This window comes from Pholcus phalangioides, unplaced genomic scaffold (assembly GCF_987345545.1).
Source record: "Pholcus phalangioides strain wild (caught in Gottingen) unplaced genomic scaffold, Ppha-v1.0 ptg000024l_1, whole genome shotgun sequence".
Lineage (NCBI taxonomy): Eukaryota > Metazoa > Arthropoda > Arachnida > Araneae > Pholcidae > Pholcus > Pholcus phalangioides.
This window is the reverse complement of record NW_028301616.1, coordinates 361,472-381,223: the sequence shown is the minus strand read 5'-3', so window position 1 is coordinate 381,223 and position 19,752 is coordinate 361,472. Positions and strand designations below refer to the sequence as shown.

General features: G+C 37.0%; 1 protein-coding gene across 1 annotated transcript in view; it reads left to right on the top strand.

Annotated features, from left to right (window-relative positions):
- The window catches only part of LOC149068534 (salivary peroxidase/catechol oxidase-like), a 129,460-nt gene that overhangs the window by 80,855 nt on the left and 28,853 nt on the right, over positions 1-19,752 (top strand). The window contains exons 4-9 of the mRNA XM_089250820.1: positions 5,538-5,649; positions 8,569-8,786; positions 10,913-11,083; positions 11,176-11,343; positions 11,832-11,933; positions 19,555-19,677. Coding sequence (XP_089106946.1) covers positions 5,538-5,649; positions 8,569-8,786; positions 10,913-11,083; positions 11,176-11,343; positions 11,832-11,933; positions 19,555-19,677 — 894 coding nt within the window. The remainder of the gene's footprint in view (positions 1-5,537; positions 5,650-8,568; positions 8,787-10,912; positions 11,084-11,175; positions 11,344-11,831; positions 11,934-19,554; positions 19,678-19,752) is intronic.

Sequence of the window (19,752 nt, the reverse complement as noted above, 5' to 3'; positions counted from 1 at the left end):
ACAGGCAAAATGCCCAACGAGGTGGCTGATAAAAAGATGCCCATAAAAATATAAGTATAATATAAGTAAAGTAAATATAAGTAAAATATAAAATAAGCCCTAGTTAAAATAGTCAACTAGACGGAAACATTTTCGCGTCTGTAGCTTCAGTCAACGAATACATTTAATCATAAAATAATGATTTTAATATAGGAAGGTATCTACTCTTATCGTTATCCAGTACCTAATTTCTGAACCGTTGGTTTTAGATACAACATTCAATTAGAAAAAAAATGTTTCAATTGATATCGCCCAATCATAATGCCGTTCAAATGCAAAACAATGTAATAATAAAAAGTTACAAAATCTAAATATTTATAAGATTCCCCCCCCCCTTCTCTAACTTCCAATTAGAAAGTTGTTTCCCTCGTTTGTCTTGAGGCGAACAAAAAACAAATTCTGTTTCTAAGCTCAATTATTCGCCGTGGTATTTGAATTAAAAAACCAAAGGAAGAAAAGGAGAAAGAACAGTATAAACTAACTGACAACGCTCCTTTCATTTATGCTGCTATTTCCAAACTTTTCTTCGAGATTTTTGAATTCAAATATATCAGCAATATTGCACTTGGGCACATCGGATTTTTTGTTGGCCTCAGTAGAGACAGGGAAACAACTTTCTAATTGGAAGTTAGAGGACGGGGGAATGTATAAAAATTTAAATTATTGAATTTAAAAAAAATTATTTAAATTTAATATTTAAAGAACGGCATTTAAAATGATGGGCACATCATTTGAAACATTTTTTTCTAATTGAAATTTCTCTAAAATCAAAGGTTCAAGAAATAGCCATTGAACAACGATAAGCGTGGACAATCTGTATATTATTTTGTTTCTTGGTTATACTATTTGTTTATTAATGTTGTAATTAAAATAATCAGTGACAGCTATATTGCCAATGTGCCAGGGGAAGTCCCTGTAGACAAGAAATTATCATTATAGAAGAGCTCTCTTGATGGACGTAAAAGATTAAGGCCAATGGTTTCACAATAAACAGAGATACGAAATTCAAGCCAAAATTTTTAAATGTTTGCTTATAACTAAATTAGATTTTTGTACAGCTGAGAAATAGGACGTAACCCAAAAATATGCCCCAACGCAACTTTTGGAGCAAAAATTTATATAAGACCAGGTCTTATTTTCGGGGAAACATGACCGACGAATTGTGGACAAATATTTATTCGGGATGGAATAGTATTCCCCTGACATCCATCAAAAATCTGTATCGACCATTACCACGCCGTGCACGATAATTTGCAAGCGCTAAGACAGCTAAAGTTTTAAAATAAGCTTGTTCCTTTTGAACTCACGTTTTAAAAACCCATCTGTTCTTACCTTGTGTCACATATATTCTCACACTACCCATTAAATATCTTTGTAAGAGTAATTCAGTGGCATTCATCAACTCGTGTCTTTGTACTTTTCCTGAACTATTTATAGTTCTGCGATCAGACGGCAAAATGTTATAAGTCACTTTTCCAAAAAAATTGAGTTGCTCGCATTCCGGAGCCTCGTTCATCAAATTTTGGAAGGTGGCAAAATTTCGGCTTTCTCTTTTAGTTTATGAGGAAACAACGGAAGCAAATCGTAATAAGTCAAAAAACCATAGTATCGCATTTTGGCAAAATATTGTTTACAAATTTGAAATTGTGAAATTTTGAAAGAGTGACAACATTTTGCCATCTGAGCACCGAATTAATCTTCTTGGAGAATGTACTGATTATGGTTATGGTGTTATATGATTGATTTCCCCTTGTCTTCTCCTCGGAAAAAATCCAAACGCAAAGTGAAAAAAATTATTTCTATCCACGACTGATCACAGAGCACAGTTAGAAACGCCTTAAGGGGTTCCCTACCTTTTTATATGGTAAAAACTTTCTGATGTAGAAATATTGTTAAAAATATTATTTATCCATTTATTTATTTCAAAGTGTTACCAAATATATTTGATTGTGTATGCTATCCTATGATAGTACAAAATTTTACATATCTCTAATACTTATTTTTTTCTAAATATTCAAAAAAATGCATTAAAAAAAGCTTGCACGCATGATAAAATTGCATGAAATCAATATGATTGAATGATTAATGAATGATAATGAATGATTGATGAATTTATGAACTGTTCAGTTCATAAAATGATGAAAAAGATTCAGATTTTTTATCGACTCAATCTTGTTGAAAATAAAATTTTAAAAATTAAAAAAAAAAATTACAACCCAAGTTCCTATGGATGGATCTCAAAGCTTTTTCGTGAACAGCATTTTGTGAACTGAACAGTTTCCTACATGTTGAATCATTTTTTTATTTAATTTTATTGGCATGGCATTTAATTATGCACGAGCTGTTTTCCATTTTTTCTTTGTTTTTTACAAATTTTCAAAAAAAAATAAATATTGGGGATATATGTGAAATTTTGTACTGACATAGGCTAGCATACAACAGTGTTTCCAAAAGTGGGCAATATCACCCCCGGGTGCTCGATGGAATAGTCCAGGGGGGGGGGGCGATAAAAGCTACGAGTAAAATATTGGATCGTATGGGTTTGCTTGAGTCGGGGAGCGATGAGAGAAGTAAAGTTCTGAAAAAAGAGGCCATGGAGCAAAAAGTTTGGGAAATTATGCCATACATAATTAATAGTCCTATATGTGGTAAAAATTTGAAATAAATCAATGGATAAATAATATTTTAAATAATATTTCTACATATGAAAGTTTTTGTCGTGTTGAAAAAGATAGGAGACGCCCCCCCCCCTAAATCACCTAAGATTTAATTCTAGAAATAAAATATTTTATTTGATCCTTTTTAGTTTACACCTTTAATGCTAGAGAGGGGCTTATCTTCAAAAAATGGCGGCATTTGTTATGAAAAAAAGAAAGAAAAATTAATCGAAAAACCGTTTCATTATCGTGCAGCGATTCCGAACTATTTCTGAAATTTTGAAATTAAAATCAAAAGGAAGTGCAGAGTGTCCCATAAATTCGTAAAAAGTTCAAAAATTCATAAAAATTGCAGAAATCAGTGTATTTGAATGCGGTTCTCAAAAAATTCATTCTCAAAGAAGGAGACTTTTTTTTTTTTTGGTAGAGAAAAAAATTGAGTTAAAACTTGAGCGATAGAAAGTGTTGGACGAAAGCAAATCACTGGCAGTGTGTAAATTAGAACCGTAAAAAATGCAAGATGCGTGATTAACAGCTAATGCTCTGAATTTTCATGCTACCGGCGCTTACAATAAATATTTGTGATGGTAGAGAAAAAAATTGAGATTGGTTTTAACCCATCAATGACATTGGTGGATAAAACACTATTGGTGAAGTTGTTTTACCTCAGCCATAAACCACCAGCTGAAGCTTTATGAACGTTTCAGAAGCAGAAGAGATTGAAGAAATGTTCAGGTCTCCAGAATTCTGCGATTTTCTTTCCCTCTATATCAACCAAAATGTAAACTACATTTTTTTCTGTACCAAAAAAAATCATTGTTCGTGCAAATAACTTTATCTCAAACTGAATTAAAAAAAAACCCGATTCCTCCAATCCTAATGACTTTTTAAACTATTTACGAATATATCAAAAACTGTTATTCAAAAAAATAATATTGAAGAAAGATAAAATTAAAATTTAAAAAAAATGACGATTAGAATTTCACACATTTTAAATTATTTTTATGTTATGTTTTCAAAGAAAAATCACAAAAACATTTTCAGAAAAGAATTATCCAATTTGTTCACAAGCCACATAATTTTTATAACATTTAAATTGAAAACAATTTGAAAAATTTTCTATCAGTTCTCGGAAAGACTTTTTCCATCATTCAGAAAAATATTTTTTTCAAATTAAAAAAAAAATTAAAAATTATATCGCACATACACACACATAAATGAAATTTACACATTGAGGTAATTCCCTCAATTTATTATCGATAATTTCAAAATCATATGAATTAAAAAGGAATATTCAAATCTTACTCTGTTACGAAATATTTGAATAATAATTTTAATTTGCCGTAATATTTATTTACAAAAATATATTATAAGGAATTATATTTAAGAATTATATTTTTTAATCAAAATTTTACAATATTTCTTAAACAGGAAAGATTAAAATTTAATAATTAAAAATATTACGAAATAAATCATTAAAATAAAGTGTTCGCAAAAATACTTTATATTTTATGTAAATGCTTTTTAAATGCTTCGCTTCTATGATCACGTGACTAAGATTTTGGGTAAGAGCAAAAGTGTTGATGCTGTTTACCTTGATTTCCAGAAGGTATTCGATAGGGTCCAACATGGCACACTCTTGAAGCGTTTGCACAAGATTGGAATTGGGGGCAACTTGCTGAATTGGATAGAATCGTGGTTAAGAGACAGGTCGCAACGAGTTATGGTGAACGGGGAATTCTCTGGTTGTACAGGCGTCACAAGTGGAGTTCCTCAAGGAAGTGTCCTTGGCCCCATGCTTTTTTCACTTTTTATCGATAAAGTCGATCAGGGTAACGATGGGATTACTAGCAAATTCGCAGATGATGTGAAGCTAATGGGGGTAATCGGGAATGAAAGTGATAGGGAGTTGCTCCAGACCAACGTAAACAGGATTGCAGCATGGGCAAATGAATGGAGCATGACGTTTAGCGTTGACAAGTGCATGGTCGCTCACTTTGGTTCGAACAACCCACAGTTCTGTTACGAATTGAATGGTGTCGCTATCCCGGATGCAACTAGGGTCACTGATTGGGAAATTCTCATTGACGAGCGGCTTAGGTTTTCTGAACATTGTTCAGCGGTGGTGAAAAAAGCGAATAGAATGCTTGGTCTCATTTTCAAAAAGGTCTCTTCGCGTTCTCCTAAAGTCAGTCTTCTGCTTTTTTGAGGCCTAGTTTGTCCTGGACTGGAGTATGCTGTAAGGTTTTGGAGACCGTACCTACAGAGGGACATAGACTTGGTTGAGGGAGTGCAGAGAAGAGCTACGCGTGTTCTTATTGGCACACGGGGATTGAGTTATGAAGAAAGATTTCAAGTTTTCAAATATGTTTACATTGGATGAGCACAGGTGTTGGGGAGATATGATCAAAGTGTTCAAAATTTTCAAGGGGATGGTCCATCAATTGACACGTTTAAAAAGAAATACGATAAACATGTTGGGGTAAATGCTATCCATACTTAGATTAAGACAACCATAAGTATTCTTTATGGGCATTGTATATAATATTTTATATAATTTTTGGTAATTGCATTTTTAATTCGGTTGCTGTATTTTTTAAATATATTATGGGATCTTTATCTCAACCACCTCGTTGGGCATTTTGCCTGTTGTGGCGTTGTATTTGTATTTATTAAACTTTTTTAAATAATCTTTTGCGTTGTAGTTGAACTTTTCAATATTTTCACCAGATTCCCTCATTTTTCATCGTATTCATTCATGATAAAAGTTTTTAATCCTACTTCTCAGTGTACAATAATTGTCGCAGTTTTCTAATTTATAATCCCTTGTCTTTTATCAAGGTGAAGAAGTTCCATACGAAATCCACGAATTATCTTCTGTAAATCCAAAGGCCAATCACGTATCGATACCAGCGGAGATCCTACAGGAAGCTGTCAGGATACTGGCTCACAGGTAAAGACACGAGGAAAATTAATATACAGCAATTATTCTGGAAAAAAATCTTCTTAGAGTAAATCAAATTAATTTATAGATTTCCTTCAAGGAAAATACAAGCATAGGCTCGATTCTCAACGCTTTAATTGAATTTAAGAAGAAAGAAAAACACTTACAACGCTTACAAATTGTGAACCCTGACATCATAATTATCTCTGGGGGGCTGATTTTTCTGATAAGAAAGTATTCCTTTATCTCTACTGAGATAAATCTCATGTAGAAGGTATAAGATTAAGGGTCAGAGGCTATTCGATTCCCCCACAGGGTTAAACTGGACTAATAATTCTATTTCTTTCTCTTTTTTTCGCACATGAGTTTCATCAACACGAAATGTTATTTCTTCATCATTTTCAATGGCCATTTTTGTGTTAAATAGCCGAGAAAACAGAACACATCCGCGTTCCGACAGATTCAATAGAACAGAAGGAAAAAAAAACGTTATTGGTACATCTTTCTTTTTTTTTTTTTTGCTCTTTTCTTGGAATTTCATTGAAGTAAATCTGTCAGAAGGACATTTTCCTTTCTTCTTGTTGTTCTTTTTTTTTAAGAGAATGCGGTCGAAGTGAGGAAAAAGTGTCTGATAATAATAATAATAATGACGACACCTAGTGACCGATTTTCCAATAATACGAACTGTTTTCTCTCGGAACATTTTAGTGCTTTTTTTTAAGTGGTCCGTATTGATGGTTGATGATTCATTTATGTATTGTGGTTTGCTGATACTCAGAGAGAAAACACTATGGCCACTCATATACAGAGTGGATGCTATCGACTTCCCAATAATTACACACGTGATTCCTTGTAAAAAAGTATGGAAAAGTGTTTTCACTTCTTTTTATTTGACCGATAATTGTGGAATTATAACGCATTAAAAGTTGATGACGTCACTTTCGTATCCTGCCAAATTCACCGAACGTGTGCCAAACGTATAAACTTCGAGCTGATAGCTATGTTATAACCCTGAGAGTAATCAGGAAAACTAAAGCTGTGCAAACCTGTTTGCTTTTTTTTTTTTTGCACCTAAAATTTCCTTCTCTCTAAAAATTTGACTCAACAATGAAGGAAAGAAAATTACCGCATTTTGGCAAAAAGTGTTGATTTTGGAAAAACTGATTTCCCAATACATCTTGTTTCGCTGACACTTTACAAATGTGGTGATAAATTTGCCAACATAGTGGGACGAAGGTAACACGCAATAACAAGGTCAACATCAATCTACACCAAGAGAGAAAAAGCGCCAACCGTGAAAGAAAATAACTGAACTTGGCTTCTAACGGGATTGAATATTTCAGTCCATTTTTGAATTAATGGCAACCCGCTACATGGGAAGTTTTTTTCGTTGGTTTGGTGGGTAACTGACCATTCCATATTCGTTGTTACAAAGAATCACGTGTGTCGGGATTGGGCAGTCGATAGCATCCTCCCTGTATATCAACTTGACGTATTATCTGATATGTATTGTTCAGAGTTTTGGCGATCGGTAATAACGACCGCCAATTGTCACAAATGCTTGCAAATGAGCGAGTTAGGTGAAAGTGCAAAAATGCGGTCCGACTTTGTTGCCATGTGTGTGTGTGAGTAACTCTTATAACCCTTAGCTTTTCTTCTCTTTCTGTTAACCCGAGCGCAACTCCGGTCAATCGCCATGTCAACTTACTGCCAAATGAGTTGTGCCGAAATTGTGCCTGTGCACCTACCAGTCTGAGTGCGTATATAGTGTTGTGTGGATTTTTTTTAGTGTTGCCATCTATATTTCAATCTATGAGCAAAATGTACTGATTGGACATTTGTACCGTTCGTTATAGGCTTGTTGTTCAATGTGGCGAGACTTTTAAAAGGGCAGGTCGGCTCGCATTCATGCCTCGAAGTTGGAAAAACCACAGAAAACTATTAAATATATCTTTAATCGGAATATATAATTATGTTGCCTTTAAGAGAGGCATAACCCAAAATAAATGCACAATAAGATATTCCCTTAAGACATAGGCCTACATCTAAGAAAATAGACATCATTCAGCCGACCAACTGTGGCGCCGGTGGGTTTCGAACCCAGGTGTTCGCGATAGCCACTGTGGTAGTAGAGTAGTCATAGTGACGGACTCGCTACTCGAGGACCTGGACTACATTTCATTGAGACGAAAGCGGAACATCCGAAAAATAGCAGCAAATTGCAACCAGGGGTAGGTAAATCGTGACTTAGTGACAAGCTACACGTCAAAAAGCTGGTGCTTAAAACGGGTTGTATGTTCTGCTAGTAAATAAAAACAACTTATGGAAAACAGATGGCAGCACCACCAGATCACGAAACAAGTCAAGCACAACTCTGTTAATATAAATTCGTTATGGGCCACACATACACTCAGAACCAGAATCATCCCAAAAATATAATTTTGAAGAATAATTTCACTCCACTCTAAAACTTTGAGGACTATTTCCACTTCTCAACGGAATTTGGAAGAGTAAAAAATTGAATTTTGATCAATTTTTCACACATCTAGATGCGTATTGGCGATCACCGGTCGGAGCACACATTAGAGCGTGTACCGGTGCGTTAGAAATTCTGTAGAGGAATGTGTACGAGGTGCATGTACAGTAAAAAAGTAACAGCAGAAAATAAGAACAGAATTCGTAAGATGTTTTAGACGTTTCTAATCGTTTCTAAGCTAGTTAGGCATGAAACGAGTGTCGAAGTCTATGACTGCATCCTAAGGTGCACACAGGGGGATACGTCTGACAGAATTCCGTCACACGCAATGCCCATGGACACGTGTGACAGGTGTCATTAATTCTGCCAGAAAAAACTCAATAAAAAAATCAAACTTGAATGTGTGCCATCTACTAGGAAGTAAGCATTATTTATATATATGTTTTTCAAAGATTTGATTTGAGCGTCGACGCCATCGCACACGGCCTGCCTCAGATCGACACCAGCAAGACAGCTGTCAAAGAAATCTGCCCGACTTTCCTGCAACCAGTCAAGTGTGAAATCTCGAGGTATAGGACTCTAAGTGGAATGTGCAATAACTTGGACAATCCGTCGTGGGGAAGCGCCCGATCAGCCATGATCAGGTTCATCCCTCCTTCATATGGCGATGGTAAGCAACAAAATTTGTTTTATCTGGCATAGAAATTATCCAAATAAACAGACACATTATTCAATCTTATCTCCAATCATTTCAGCTTTAACCCTTCAAGCGGCAATTTAAAATCACTGAACCCCCCCCCCCCCACCTCCCTCAAAATGCCATATCTTGTCGGATGCCGGTCAAAACAGGAAGACCCGCAACACGTAATGTTTTTTCGTTGAATAAAATCTCAAGAAAATTGCATAGGCTATTTATATTATACAGGGTGTCTCAAATATTCGTAAATAGTTTAAGAATTCATAAAAATTGAAGGGGACTGGTATTAATGCGGTATGAGAATAAGTTATTCTTGCCAAAAGGGATTTTTTTTTTGGTAAGGGGTCATTCAAGTATTACCTTAGCATCGATGGGGGAGACGGTTTCCGATTTGCTGAATTTTGATGACGGGTTGGAGGGGGTTCGGATGATGCTTACGTCATCCACCACCCTTTATAGAAACCTTTCGCTAGTTTGTAGGTACCTGAACTAATATTCTCCCTATTGATAAGTCCTCTACAGAGCCACTTTAGTGATCTCTCAATGTTTCGCGGATCCAAGTGCTAGAAGTGTGCCACGTATCGCTGAAGTGGTTCGTAATTATGCCGCCAATCACTTAAGTAATCTGGGAACGTGCCGCGAGTAACTTGAATGATGTGTGAATGTGAAGCAGGTCATTTAAATGCTCTGGAATTTTGCCACGGGTCACTTAAGCTATCTGTAAATTTACTACTGAAAATTTGGTTTGAGGAGGAAGGCTACATCAGATAACCCCCAGGACCACATTCGGTCCGCGGGCCAAAGGTTTACCATATACGGCTTAGATGTTGAATTCTTCAAATATATATAGCATTAAAATTAACAGAAATTGATTATAATAACACACACATATAAAGGTATTTTCTTTCGAAATTTTAATTATTTTAAAATTTTTTTGCATTAAAAAAAATAAATGCTTCATAATCTTGGTGAGGAAAACGAGCTTCCCCCATGCCACATCCTCCGGGGAAAATTTGTGATCCCACGAATATGCGTTAGGAGGCAGGGGGCATAGCTGACTAAATTTAGCTGCCAAAGGGTGGGGGAGTCAGAGTTTTGGTGACTTTTGCTGACAAGAGAGGGATCAAAAATGGCTAAAAATTTGCTGACATAATACTAGAACGGCCCATAAAGGAAAACAATTAAATTCAGAATGTTGTCGATAGAGGAATGCATCAGAAATTTTTTTTCAATAGTGGTCAAGGGATCAAACCTCGGAACAAATTTCTTCAGAAATTTACTGTTCCGAGATAAAGTGGTTTTTTTTAAACATAGACCGATAGTCCTGTGTATTATTGGACAAAACTCTCAGATTAAGCGAGCTCTATATTTGCCAAATTAATGAACAATTACCTAATAATTTATGTTTATTAATTAATTCCTTATAATTCTAATCTATTTATACATAATCTATATTTTTGTGAAATAAATTCACAAATTTTATGACAACCATAATTTTTTCATTGCATGATCACCAAAAGGAGGGGGATGCCTACCTCCAGTGATTCACCCCTCTCACTGAATATGGCCCGCGAAAATTTACCAATCTATTGATGGTGGCCGTCGGATGCAAACGTTAAAGACCCCGTCTATAAACCTCATATAACGATGAAATAATTACCTTTAGGACAACGCTAAGAGTGTGTGAACACCCTATATACACTGCATGTAATATGAATGGGATGAATTAATTTGGATGTTGATCAAGATCTTGTGGACTCGAAATCATGCGCATGTATTGAGTACATACTCTTGGGTATTTCAGTAAGTGACACGATGATTCCAGGCCCCCCTGACATGGGCGAAGTCTGATATATTGACAATAGGTGATGAAAGTTGAACTGTTATCTGTTGGCATCATAGGCATAAAATTATATGCCTTAGTACAATAGTATTCTTATTCTAGTAAGTGATCGTGAACAGAAGGTTACAGATACCAAGCTGAAGACCATCTAAAAAGTATCAGTGATGCTTCTATCACTTTTAGTCGTTAATTTTCATTATATATCAGGATTGTTAAGGCTTCATGTGGTTTTTGTTTTTCGCCTCGATTCGTGTAGGCATCTCGATACCCAGAAGAGCATTCGACGGCGCAGCTTTGCCTAGCCCGAGGGTCGTTAGCTTAGTGTTACATCACGAGGTTAGTGAAAGAGATTACGGAATCTGTAACATGATTGCAGCCTGGGGACAGATGTTGGATCACGACTTGACGAGGGCAGCGCCATCTTTGGGTGAGTCACAAATCACGGTATAAATTATCAAACCCCTTATTCAAAATTAACAGAGAAACATCGGATAATTCATTCCCGAAACCCAATTCTAGATACCAGGAAGAGGAGTATCGAATGCTGCAAGACTCCGTCCGAAAGGAGGCATTACAACTGCTATCCAGTCGATATCCCATCAGATGATCCTTTCTACAAGTTCTTCAACAGGAGGTGCATGAACTTTGCCCGATCACTGGCCGGACTCCAACCTGGCTGCAGACTTGGTAAGTATGTGTGATAATATCATAAAAAAATATCTCATGTTCATAATAATCAACACGTAACGAGATTTTAAAGGTATTAACTTTCTCAGGCTGTCCGATCCCAAGCGGTATTAAAAATTTAGTTCATTCTCTGTAATACTTTTCAGCGTACTTTATAAAAAAGAATAAAATTTGGCCAAAAAGCGCCGAAAAGGGTGTGGTCAAGACAGCTCAGAATTCGGTCAAACGAAAGAATAAATATTTTAGAAGAGATAAGAAATCCCGTGAGATCGGTATCTTAATTACGAAAATAATCTTAATAACGTAATATGAACTTTGAATGGAACGTTTTTTCCCCTAAGATATACATCGACGATTACGAAATTTTCAAATGAGTTTTTTTTCATTTGCGTTTTTTTATATATTTTATTTTATTTTTTTCCCGTTAAGTTCTTCGAAACGCCTACGTGCTTACAATAATATTGAATTTACGTTTCTCTCGTTTGTAGGTCCGAGGTGGCAGATTAACGCCATATCAGCCTACATCGATGGCAACTTCATCTACGGCAGCAATGAAGAGGTTGCCTCTAGGCTGAGGGAGTTCAAAGGAGGTATAGTATGATTTCAACCACACACACAAGTACTCCAAGCAATCAAGATATTGATTGATAAAGAGAGAATTAGATAGCCAAGTTTTAACACCACTGTCCCATTTCTGATATGGTGTCCATACGTTCAACAATGAACCTCTCCATTAATTAAACAAAGTACAATTGTCTTGTACCAAGTGGAGATGAATTTCGGAAAGAAAATTCATATTACCTAGAAAGAGAAAATGTCTGTCTTCTGTAGCTTAACCGTAGAGCACTCTCACCACGATTTGTGGTTTGATTCCCCACAGAGAAATGGGAATTTTCTTTCCGAAATTCATCTTCGCTTGGCATCCGGGTGATTGTACTTTGCATTCGTCCAATATTTAACAGTGTGCTTTTTCGATATCCCGTTGTTTCGATGAAAATGAGATGTCCAATTTGTGACGTATTTTCAACGAAGTTGAAATTGAACATGAAAACTAATTCGTCACCTTCACTGAATTTTCGGATGAATACTTTTAATAATACTTCTGAATAATATGCTATGTGCTATGCTTCAGTCATTTTTCCTGAAGGTGATTTAAAGAATTCTAAACAAAAAATAATCTGAAGGTCTCTATATTCACGAAAAGTATTTCAAAAATTATTCTTAATAAATTCCCAATACAGTATTTTCTTCTTCGACCGTATCGGAAACAGTGATAGCAAGGAGGCAATCGATATAATTTAACTTAATTAAAAATCAGCATGTGTGGGTGTGGATGTTAGAAGAAAACCGTTAAATTATAAAGAATATCAGATGTATAATAGTAATTCTCTCCAGCGTGGTCCAACCCCTCGGGGTAAAAGGCTTATATCCCTCAAGGGACAGAGCCTGGGCCTCGACTGGTCATAGTTACAGTTGCATTATAGTGAAAAACCTGAAAAAATGTAGCTTTCTAAGTTTAAACCAAAACTAAAACAAGTACAGTAACAATCAACAGCACAAAATGTTATTCTAATCGAGACACGCATAGAAAGGGGAGGAATGAGAAACTTCCTTATATGAACAACTAAAAATATTTTACATATTCACTCAAGCGAGTATTATCAAAATCATCTAAATCTGTAGAGCATTCGTAAACTGTTTAGAAAAGTTTTAGTTTAGTTTGGCCGCTGTGGTGGTCGAGTGGTTATAGTGCCGGACTCGTGATGCGAGGATCCGGGTTCGAACCCCACAGTGGTGGTCGGCTGAAGTTGGTTTTCTGTGGTTCCCAACTTCAAGGCGCAAATGCGAGCCGATCTCCCCGTTAAAAAGTCTCGCCACAGAGAGCAACAGTCCTACAACGGTAAATCATTCAACCATAACACTTCACTCATAGTTAGTAAAACTGGGGGCAGATGACAGCACTACACATAACAAGCATCACACAGAAACAAACTTTACGTCAGGTTGCACTATACGTGCACGCACATTCCCGCATGTACCGATTCGTTGGGGGGTTCCGCGGGGGGGGGGGTGCATGTGTGGTGTAGCAGTAGTAGGTAGGGGCTCGGGGATCCATGATGTTCTTAAGTCAGCCACCTCGTTGGGCAATTTGCCTGTTGTGGCGTTGTATTTGTATTAAAACACACACACAAGACGAACAATATTTACAATGGAACGAAATTATTTACTATTTATTTTAAATATACTGTTGTCGAAATCTACTCAGAGGTCGTCTTGATAGGTACTATCACCCCCCCCCCCCTCCATTTTTCTCCAAACACAGTTTTCGAACACCCAACGTATTATTACAGCCAACTTCTACATCAACCCAAATAACTTTGAACGCAATCGAAAAAATAAAAAGTTACGCATACACTGATTAGGATATTAACGCGAACCGGCACCAAACTAGGCACCCGCCACCCGAAATAAACTATGTCGCATGCCCAAGCATATATCAACCCAGACTATCTGCTCACTCTGTTGGATTCTGTTCGAGATAAGAAAAACAGAAAATTGGTAGCATATACATTATTACCATTAATCGGGCAACTTTGAAAATTTGCATAACTTTACAACCATGAACATGATTAATAATGGTTGATCAGTTAATTGATGTTCGATTCAGTTAATTGTATTTTTAACTGGGTTGTATATTTTTGAAAAATATTATTTCATCCATATTTTTCTTATGGGCATCTTTTTCTCAGTCACCTCGTTGGGCATTTTGCCTGTTGTGGCGTTGTATTTGTATTTTTGTATTAACATGTTTACATGTTCAATACACTTTCTCTTCATTGCCTTTCATTCAAATTCACTACTGATTTGTTGATATAGGAATGGTTTTAACCCTTCATTTCACCCGCTGATTGGTGATTTCATTTGGTAACTTAAACGATGATTAGACATCATTTTTGGTGATGATTAACAATGTCGAGCTATATCCCGTTTTGTCTCGACAAAATATGCATAAATGGACAGACAAGTCTACCATGGCATGACCAAAATAGAATTTGGTAACGAATTGGTCTCTTACGCCGGTATTACATCATAAAAGTTTTGTAAATGTTCTTTTATAAACTTGGAAAATGCAATCGGTATATGCGCATCGGTATTGTTCCGGATAATTTTTCACAAGTCCTTGAAATAAGCAGAGGAGAGGGAAACATTTTGCAGAACGTTACAAATTTATTCGCAGAACAGTAATTTTTACATGTATTTACAAGCAAAGATGCACGCTAACCAGATCAGAGTTCTCTTATTGAGTGTAAAATCCAACAACTCTCTTTAATTTTATAGATACGACGAAAATTCTAGAATTCTTGTATAGTTCCGGTTTTGTGGCGCCACCGTCTGGAGACTTTCTAGACAAATCCAGGAGCTTCAAGCATATCTTGACATTTCTGGTTTGGCGGCAGAAAATTATTGTCCCGAGGGTTTCTTCAAAAATTGTGCTACGTAATTTTTCGTAACAGTACATTCGAGCCAATGTAACCAATTACAGTTTACCAGCTTTAGAGACGGGGGAAGAAACGAAGACATGGCCTATGAATTGAAGGAAAATTACACACATCTATGGGCGAGGAGGTGGAGAATTTTCCCGGTAAAATCAGGAAATCATTATCTCATAGTACAGGTATCATTTCGCAGAAGTTTTAAGTTGCGATTAAAATTTATCCATTTTTTTTTAATATGGAATTATTTAATTATTTTTCAACGTAATTTGATTCTTTAATGGGACTTGATTGGTATTAACCGATCTGCTGATAAAACAGAAACCAGAAATCACAAGTTATGCCGGCAGATGGCAGAATAGAAATGTTCGAACTTTGAATTATTTTCCAACTAAACATTGAAAGTTTTTTTTTTTCTCAGGAACTGAAGAACGTGAAAGTTGAACTCTCCTATGCATTCTGGATTTTTTCCACGATATAGTGGGTGGGTCAAAAGTACATGTTAAAAATTAACATAAGATCAACCGAAATGGCGTATGAGAGTTGGCTTGCAGTAAAATGATACATTGAATACATCATATTATATATAGGCATCTTTGTTCCATTATTTAATAAAATTTCCGGATACAAACAACTTCGGAAAAGCTTCGATATCTCTCTGAGCTAAGAAGTAGGGTATGCCCAGTCCTTCAATATGAAAAGTAAAATGATATACAGGGTGTTCCAAGAGTACAGTAGGATCTAAGTGATTCCAGGTTAGTGATCAACTTTTGTCCATTCCATTTCCCAAACTCTTTTATTTAAAGCAGTAACATGCCACTTTGAAAAAAAAATTAGTAAAGCAATATATAGTATATATGTGTGCGTATAGCAACAGATAATTTAATTGGATAAACCATAATTTACATACCGTTTCTAGTTAACCGCTGAAAAAAATCCTTATTCTTTAAACATCTATTGTAATCATCGCTCAGATCCGAAAAAAAAAACCCTCGAAAAGTATTTCATTTTTTGTTTCTGGAGATCGTAGACAGTTGATTTTTCTTGATTTCATATATTTTTCACACAATATTCGCACTGGTGCTCCGATAGCTTTTATAAAAGTTAACTCACGTAAACGTAAAAAAAGCATCATGTTTCCGTTTGCAGCTTCTATTCGCCACATAATGACATTTTCGGCATGTTCGGAAATTCACTTCGATAATCACAGAAAAAAATAGAGTTGGACACATTGGACGGGTTACTCCTCATTTCTCTCCATTGCACGCAATTGAGATTCATCAGTTCGCCTGTGGTCAACTAATAATCGATAATCAATAAGTGGTACAAAAAAAGAAATAAAATGGTCGATGCACTGGAAAAATATAAAAACGAATAAGGCAAACGAAATGCAAAACACCCATTGGTGTTGAAATGAATTAGAATTTAGAATACATGAAAATGCAAAAATCCTGATGTATTTCGACACCAATGGGTGTGGTGTTCAGAGGAAAAATATTTAACCACTAGTCACGCTGACGGAGTTTCCCACTTGGGTTGAATACCAAATCTTAACGCTCGGTCGCTCAGTGGAAAAGTACGTCTGTTCACTCCAAACGTCGTAGCCAGATGGCCAGAATGAAGCTGTGAGCCTGCGTGAGATACTAATGCAACGTCCTGATTGGACGCTTGCGGAATAGTGCTATCCGATTGGTCTATTCGAATTTTCTTAGAATTCCCGCTCGAAATGAATTTAAGCCATGGTGCTGCGATCGGGGTGTAGATTTGATCGGGTGTAGAAGTGTGAGGCTCTGGGATCAAAGTGGCATTACGCCACGAGCTGCGCCCTCACCAGGGAACTGCACTTCAGGGCACCGGCGGAACAACATGAAGCGGCGTGGATTCAAAATATCATCAACAGACCGGATTCCACCCTAAAACTGGTCCGGATGATAAAACTTATCGAGCTACACCCTGAAAAAGTGAAGATGACACTCGACAATGATCTAGACGATAATCAAACATCTGTGACCAGAGCAACACCAGACGATCCTCTAGATTAGCAAACAGGCTAATCTCCTACACCGACTTAGGAAGTGGCCAAGTTTCAGAGGAGGAGGAGGATGTAAGAGGGTAGAAGGTGGCTGAATGGCCAAGCCGGCCCTAACGGGAAAAGAGGTAACTCAACCCACCGGACAACCTACAGGAGGGAAAAGAGCTACGTAGGGCTGGCCTTTTTGGAAAAAGGCTAATATGCTCACTGGATTATCCTTAGATCTTACCTTGACGATGAACAAGAGGGAAAAGAAGATATTTAGCCCGGCCGGCTCAATAAGGGAAAAAAGCTCATAAGCCCACCGGTTTCCATTCGAGAATTTATTAGGATGAGGGCCCTACAAGTAGAGAAGTTGAATACCCGTGTAGTCAGACCAATGGGGCCCTGCACGTGAAGAAGACGGATAACTGTGTAGCCAGGCCATAAGGGCCCTACACGCAATGCAATGAATAGCTGAGGAACTGTTGAGAATTGACATTACAACGAAACGGATGCGCCGTAAAGGCCAGTGTCGTGAAGCTTCCAGATGTCTGCAAATATGTTTTGTGTGTAACTATTTATTGTTTTGATTTACAATGAAGCTCCGGAAGGGGCGGGATGGTTCTGGGGGCGGGAGAATTCGGTCGTGGGGAGTGATGTGGGTTTTTGGGTGTTCGGGTGGCGGCTGTTGTGGGACTTGGCTGAGGATGTTTAGTTTGGGTTGGGGGGCCCGAACGTCCTGGGGGTGACGGGCGGAGATGCAGGGATATTGTTGGGTTGGGAATGTGAAGGAGGCAGGGTGACGAGAGAGTTGTTGAGGGGCACCCTGGGGGGTTGGGGTGGCTTCGCTTGGCTGATAAACCAGTAGGTTTTCCTGGTACGTCCGCGGTCTTATGACCACTGTGCTTAAATTGCAATAGCGATAGAGCCTGGACGTGCTCGGTTCATTCTGTATTCTGTCAAGATCTGAAATGAGGTGGTAATGAGACTGCGAAAGGCTTACGATTATAGACCGATGGAACTATGATTACTGTTGAGTTACTACGCCCAAGAGAGTATTGAAACTCTCAATTGTTAGTTTGAAACCAATCGAAACCGAGTCCAACTCGCAAACGGTTCGCGATAGGACAGGGTTGATGAGGTGTTTCGTGATCCACTTGGGTTCGTCTATCACCCCCTTGAGCCCGAAAGCCTAAATGAAAGCTCGATCCCCGCAACGTTCTGCTATTGTACCAATAAAATCAATAATTATAGAAAAAACAAAAGAATGAAAATATTAGAGGCAAAAAAAATTGTTTCCAGACAAATATTAGGAGAAAGGATTGCAGCCAAAACAATGCAAAAAATTCAAATAAAAATAGATGCAGAAGATGAAAGTACATACCATGTGATTAGCTCTAGTTCTGTATTTTTGGAAGTCAATTTGAAGTTAACAGTTATTGGCAAAGCGGCTCAAGATTTTTAATCAAGATCTTTTAATTAAGACCTTTATTCAGCTTTGGTCATTGGTGTGAGGAGGAAGTAAGTCCAAGGTGTATGAAGGAAAATTGTTGCCTATTAAGATTTTTTTTAGATTAATTAATGCATTTAGAAAATCGGTAGCATTATTACATATATGTTTGGTGCCAGATAAGTTCAGAAAATACAGTATTTTTGAAAACCTTTTTGCTTGAACTTCGAAATTTCCCATAAACCCTAAAAATGTGTTTTCCTTATTTTTTAGATTTTTTATACTCCCGCGTTGAGCATATGATCGAAAAAATACATGCCCGAGCGGAGGTTTAACATGTGGGGCAATATATTTGTCCAGCCCTGGTAGTTAGTCCTATTTCAACCACATTTACGGCCTCCAATATTTTGCTGCCCGGTGCGTTTGAGTTTTCGAAGATACCAAGTTCAGCACACTATCAGAGATCAATTTTTGGTGTTTATTTATAAGGGGGGGGGGGAAATGCGAAGGATTGACGCAGAAAAGGCGATGAACAATATAGCAAAGATAAGAAGCTATAACGCAATGGTCCTCTTAAAAGAATGTTTCAGCAGCCACAAAAGGACTGTCGGTGGCCAATTGCATAAGAGATGTATGACCCAAAAACAACGTTTACCAATCAATATACAGATACTTGAATGATCTTTATTCGAAGTGGTTTTTTCTCCCGCGGCACTTAATGGTCAACATTCGAAGGTAATGCCAAGTGGTGAAACCTTTGTGCATTAATATTTGAAAAAAATAGGCTACGTATTTATACACCGAGAATGTGTGTGTGACCGCATATATATACTGCTTAAATGCACGAATTATTCTGATCTATTTTATGGCTTGTCAAAAGAGAAGAGGGGGGCGAATTAATACGCGTAGGTGCCGAGGTTACGCACTCAGTGTATATTTTCTGACCAATCTACGCACGGATTTCGGATAGTTCACACGATCTTTCAAAATGGTGGATGACCTTGACCTCAAAGCCTACTTAGTATTTATACCCCTTTTCTTTTCGAAACTAATGTTTCTTTTTTATGTATTTCGCATGAATGGGTTTTTTCTTCCTAAAAATAGCAAATTCTGACAATATATTACAACTTTTACATGATAATTTGTTGCTCTAATGAAAGTGTTGCTGTAGGTCTATCCGGAACTCAGCCATTTTGTGTTTTTTACAAGTTCAACCTCGATGCAAAGCCTGATTATTGCATCTGATTTATTAGGTAGACTAAAGACATCTCCCATCTATCGTCATCTTGGTCTGAAGGATCTTCTACCGATGAGGACTGTCGAACCGGATCTGGGCTGTATTGCTAGACCGAGGAATATGTACTGCTTTGATGCAGGTTCGTTACATCAACACTGAAACATTAAAGCTTAAATTAATCCAATAATGAATGAAGGTTATACGATTTCAGCAT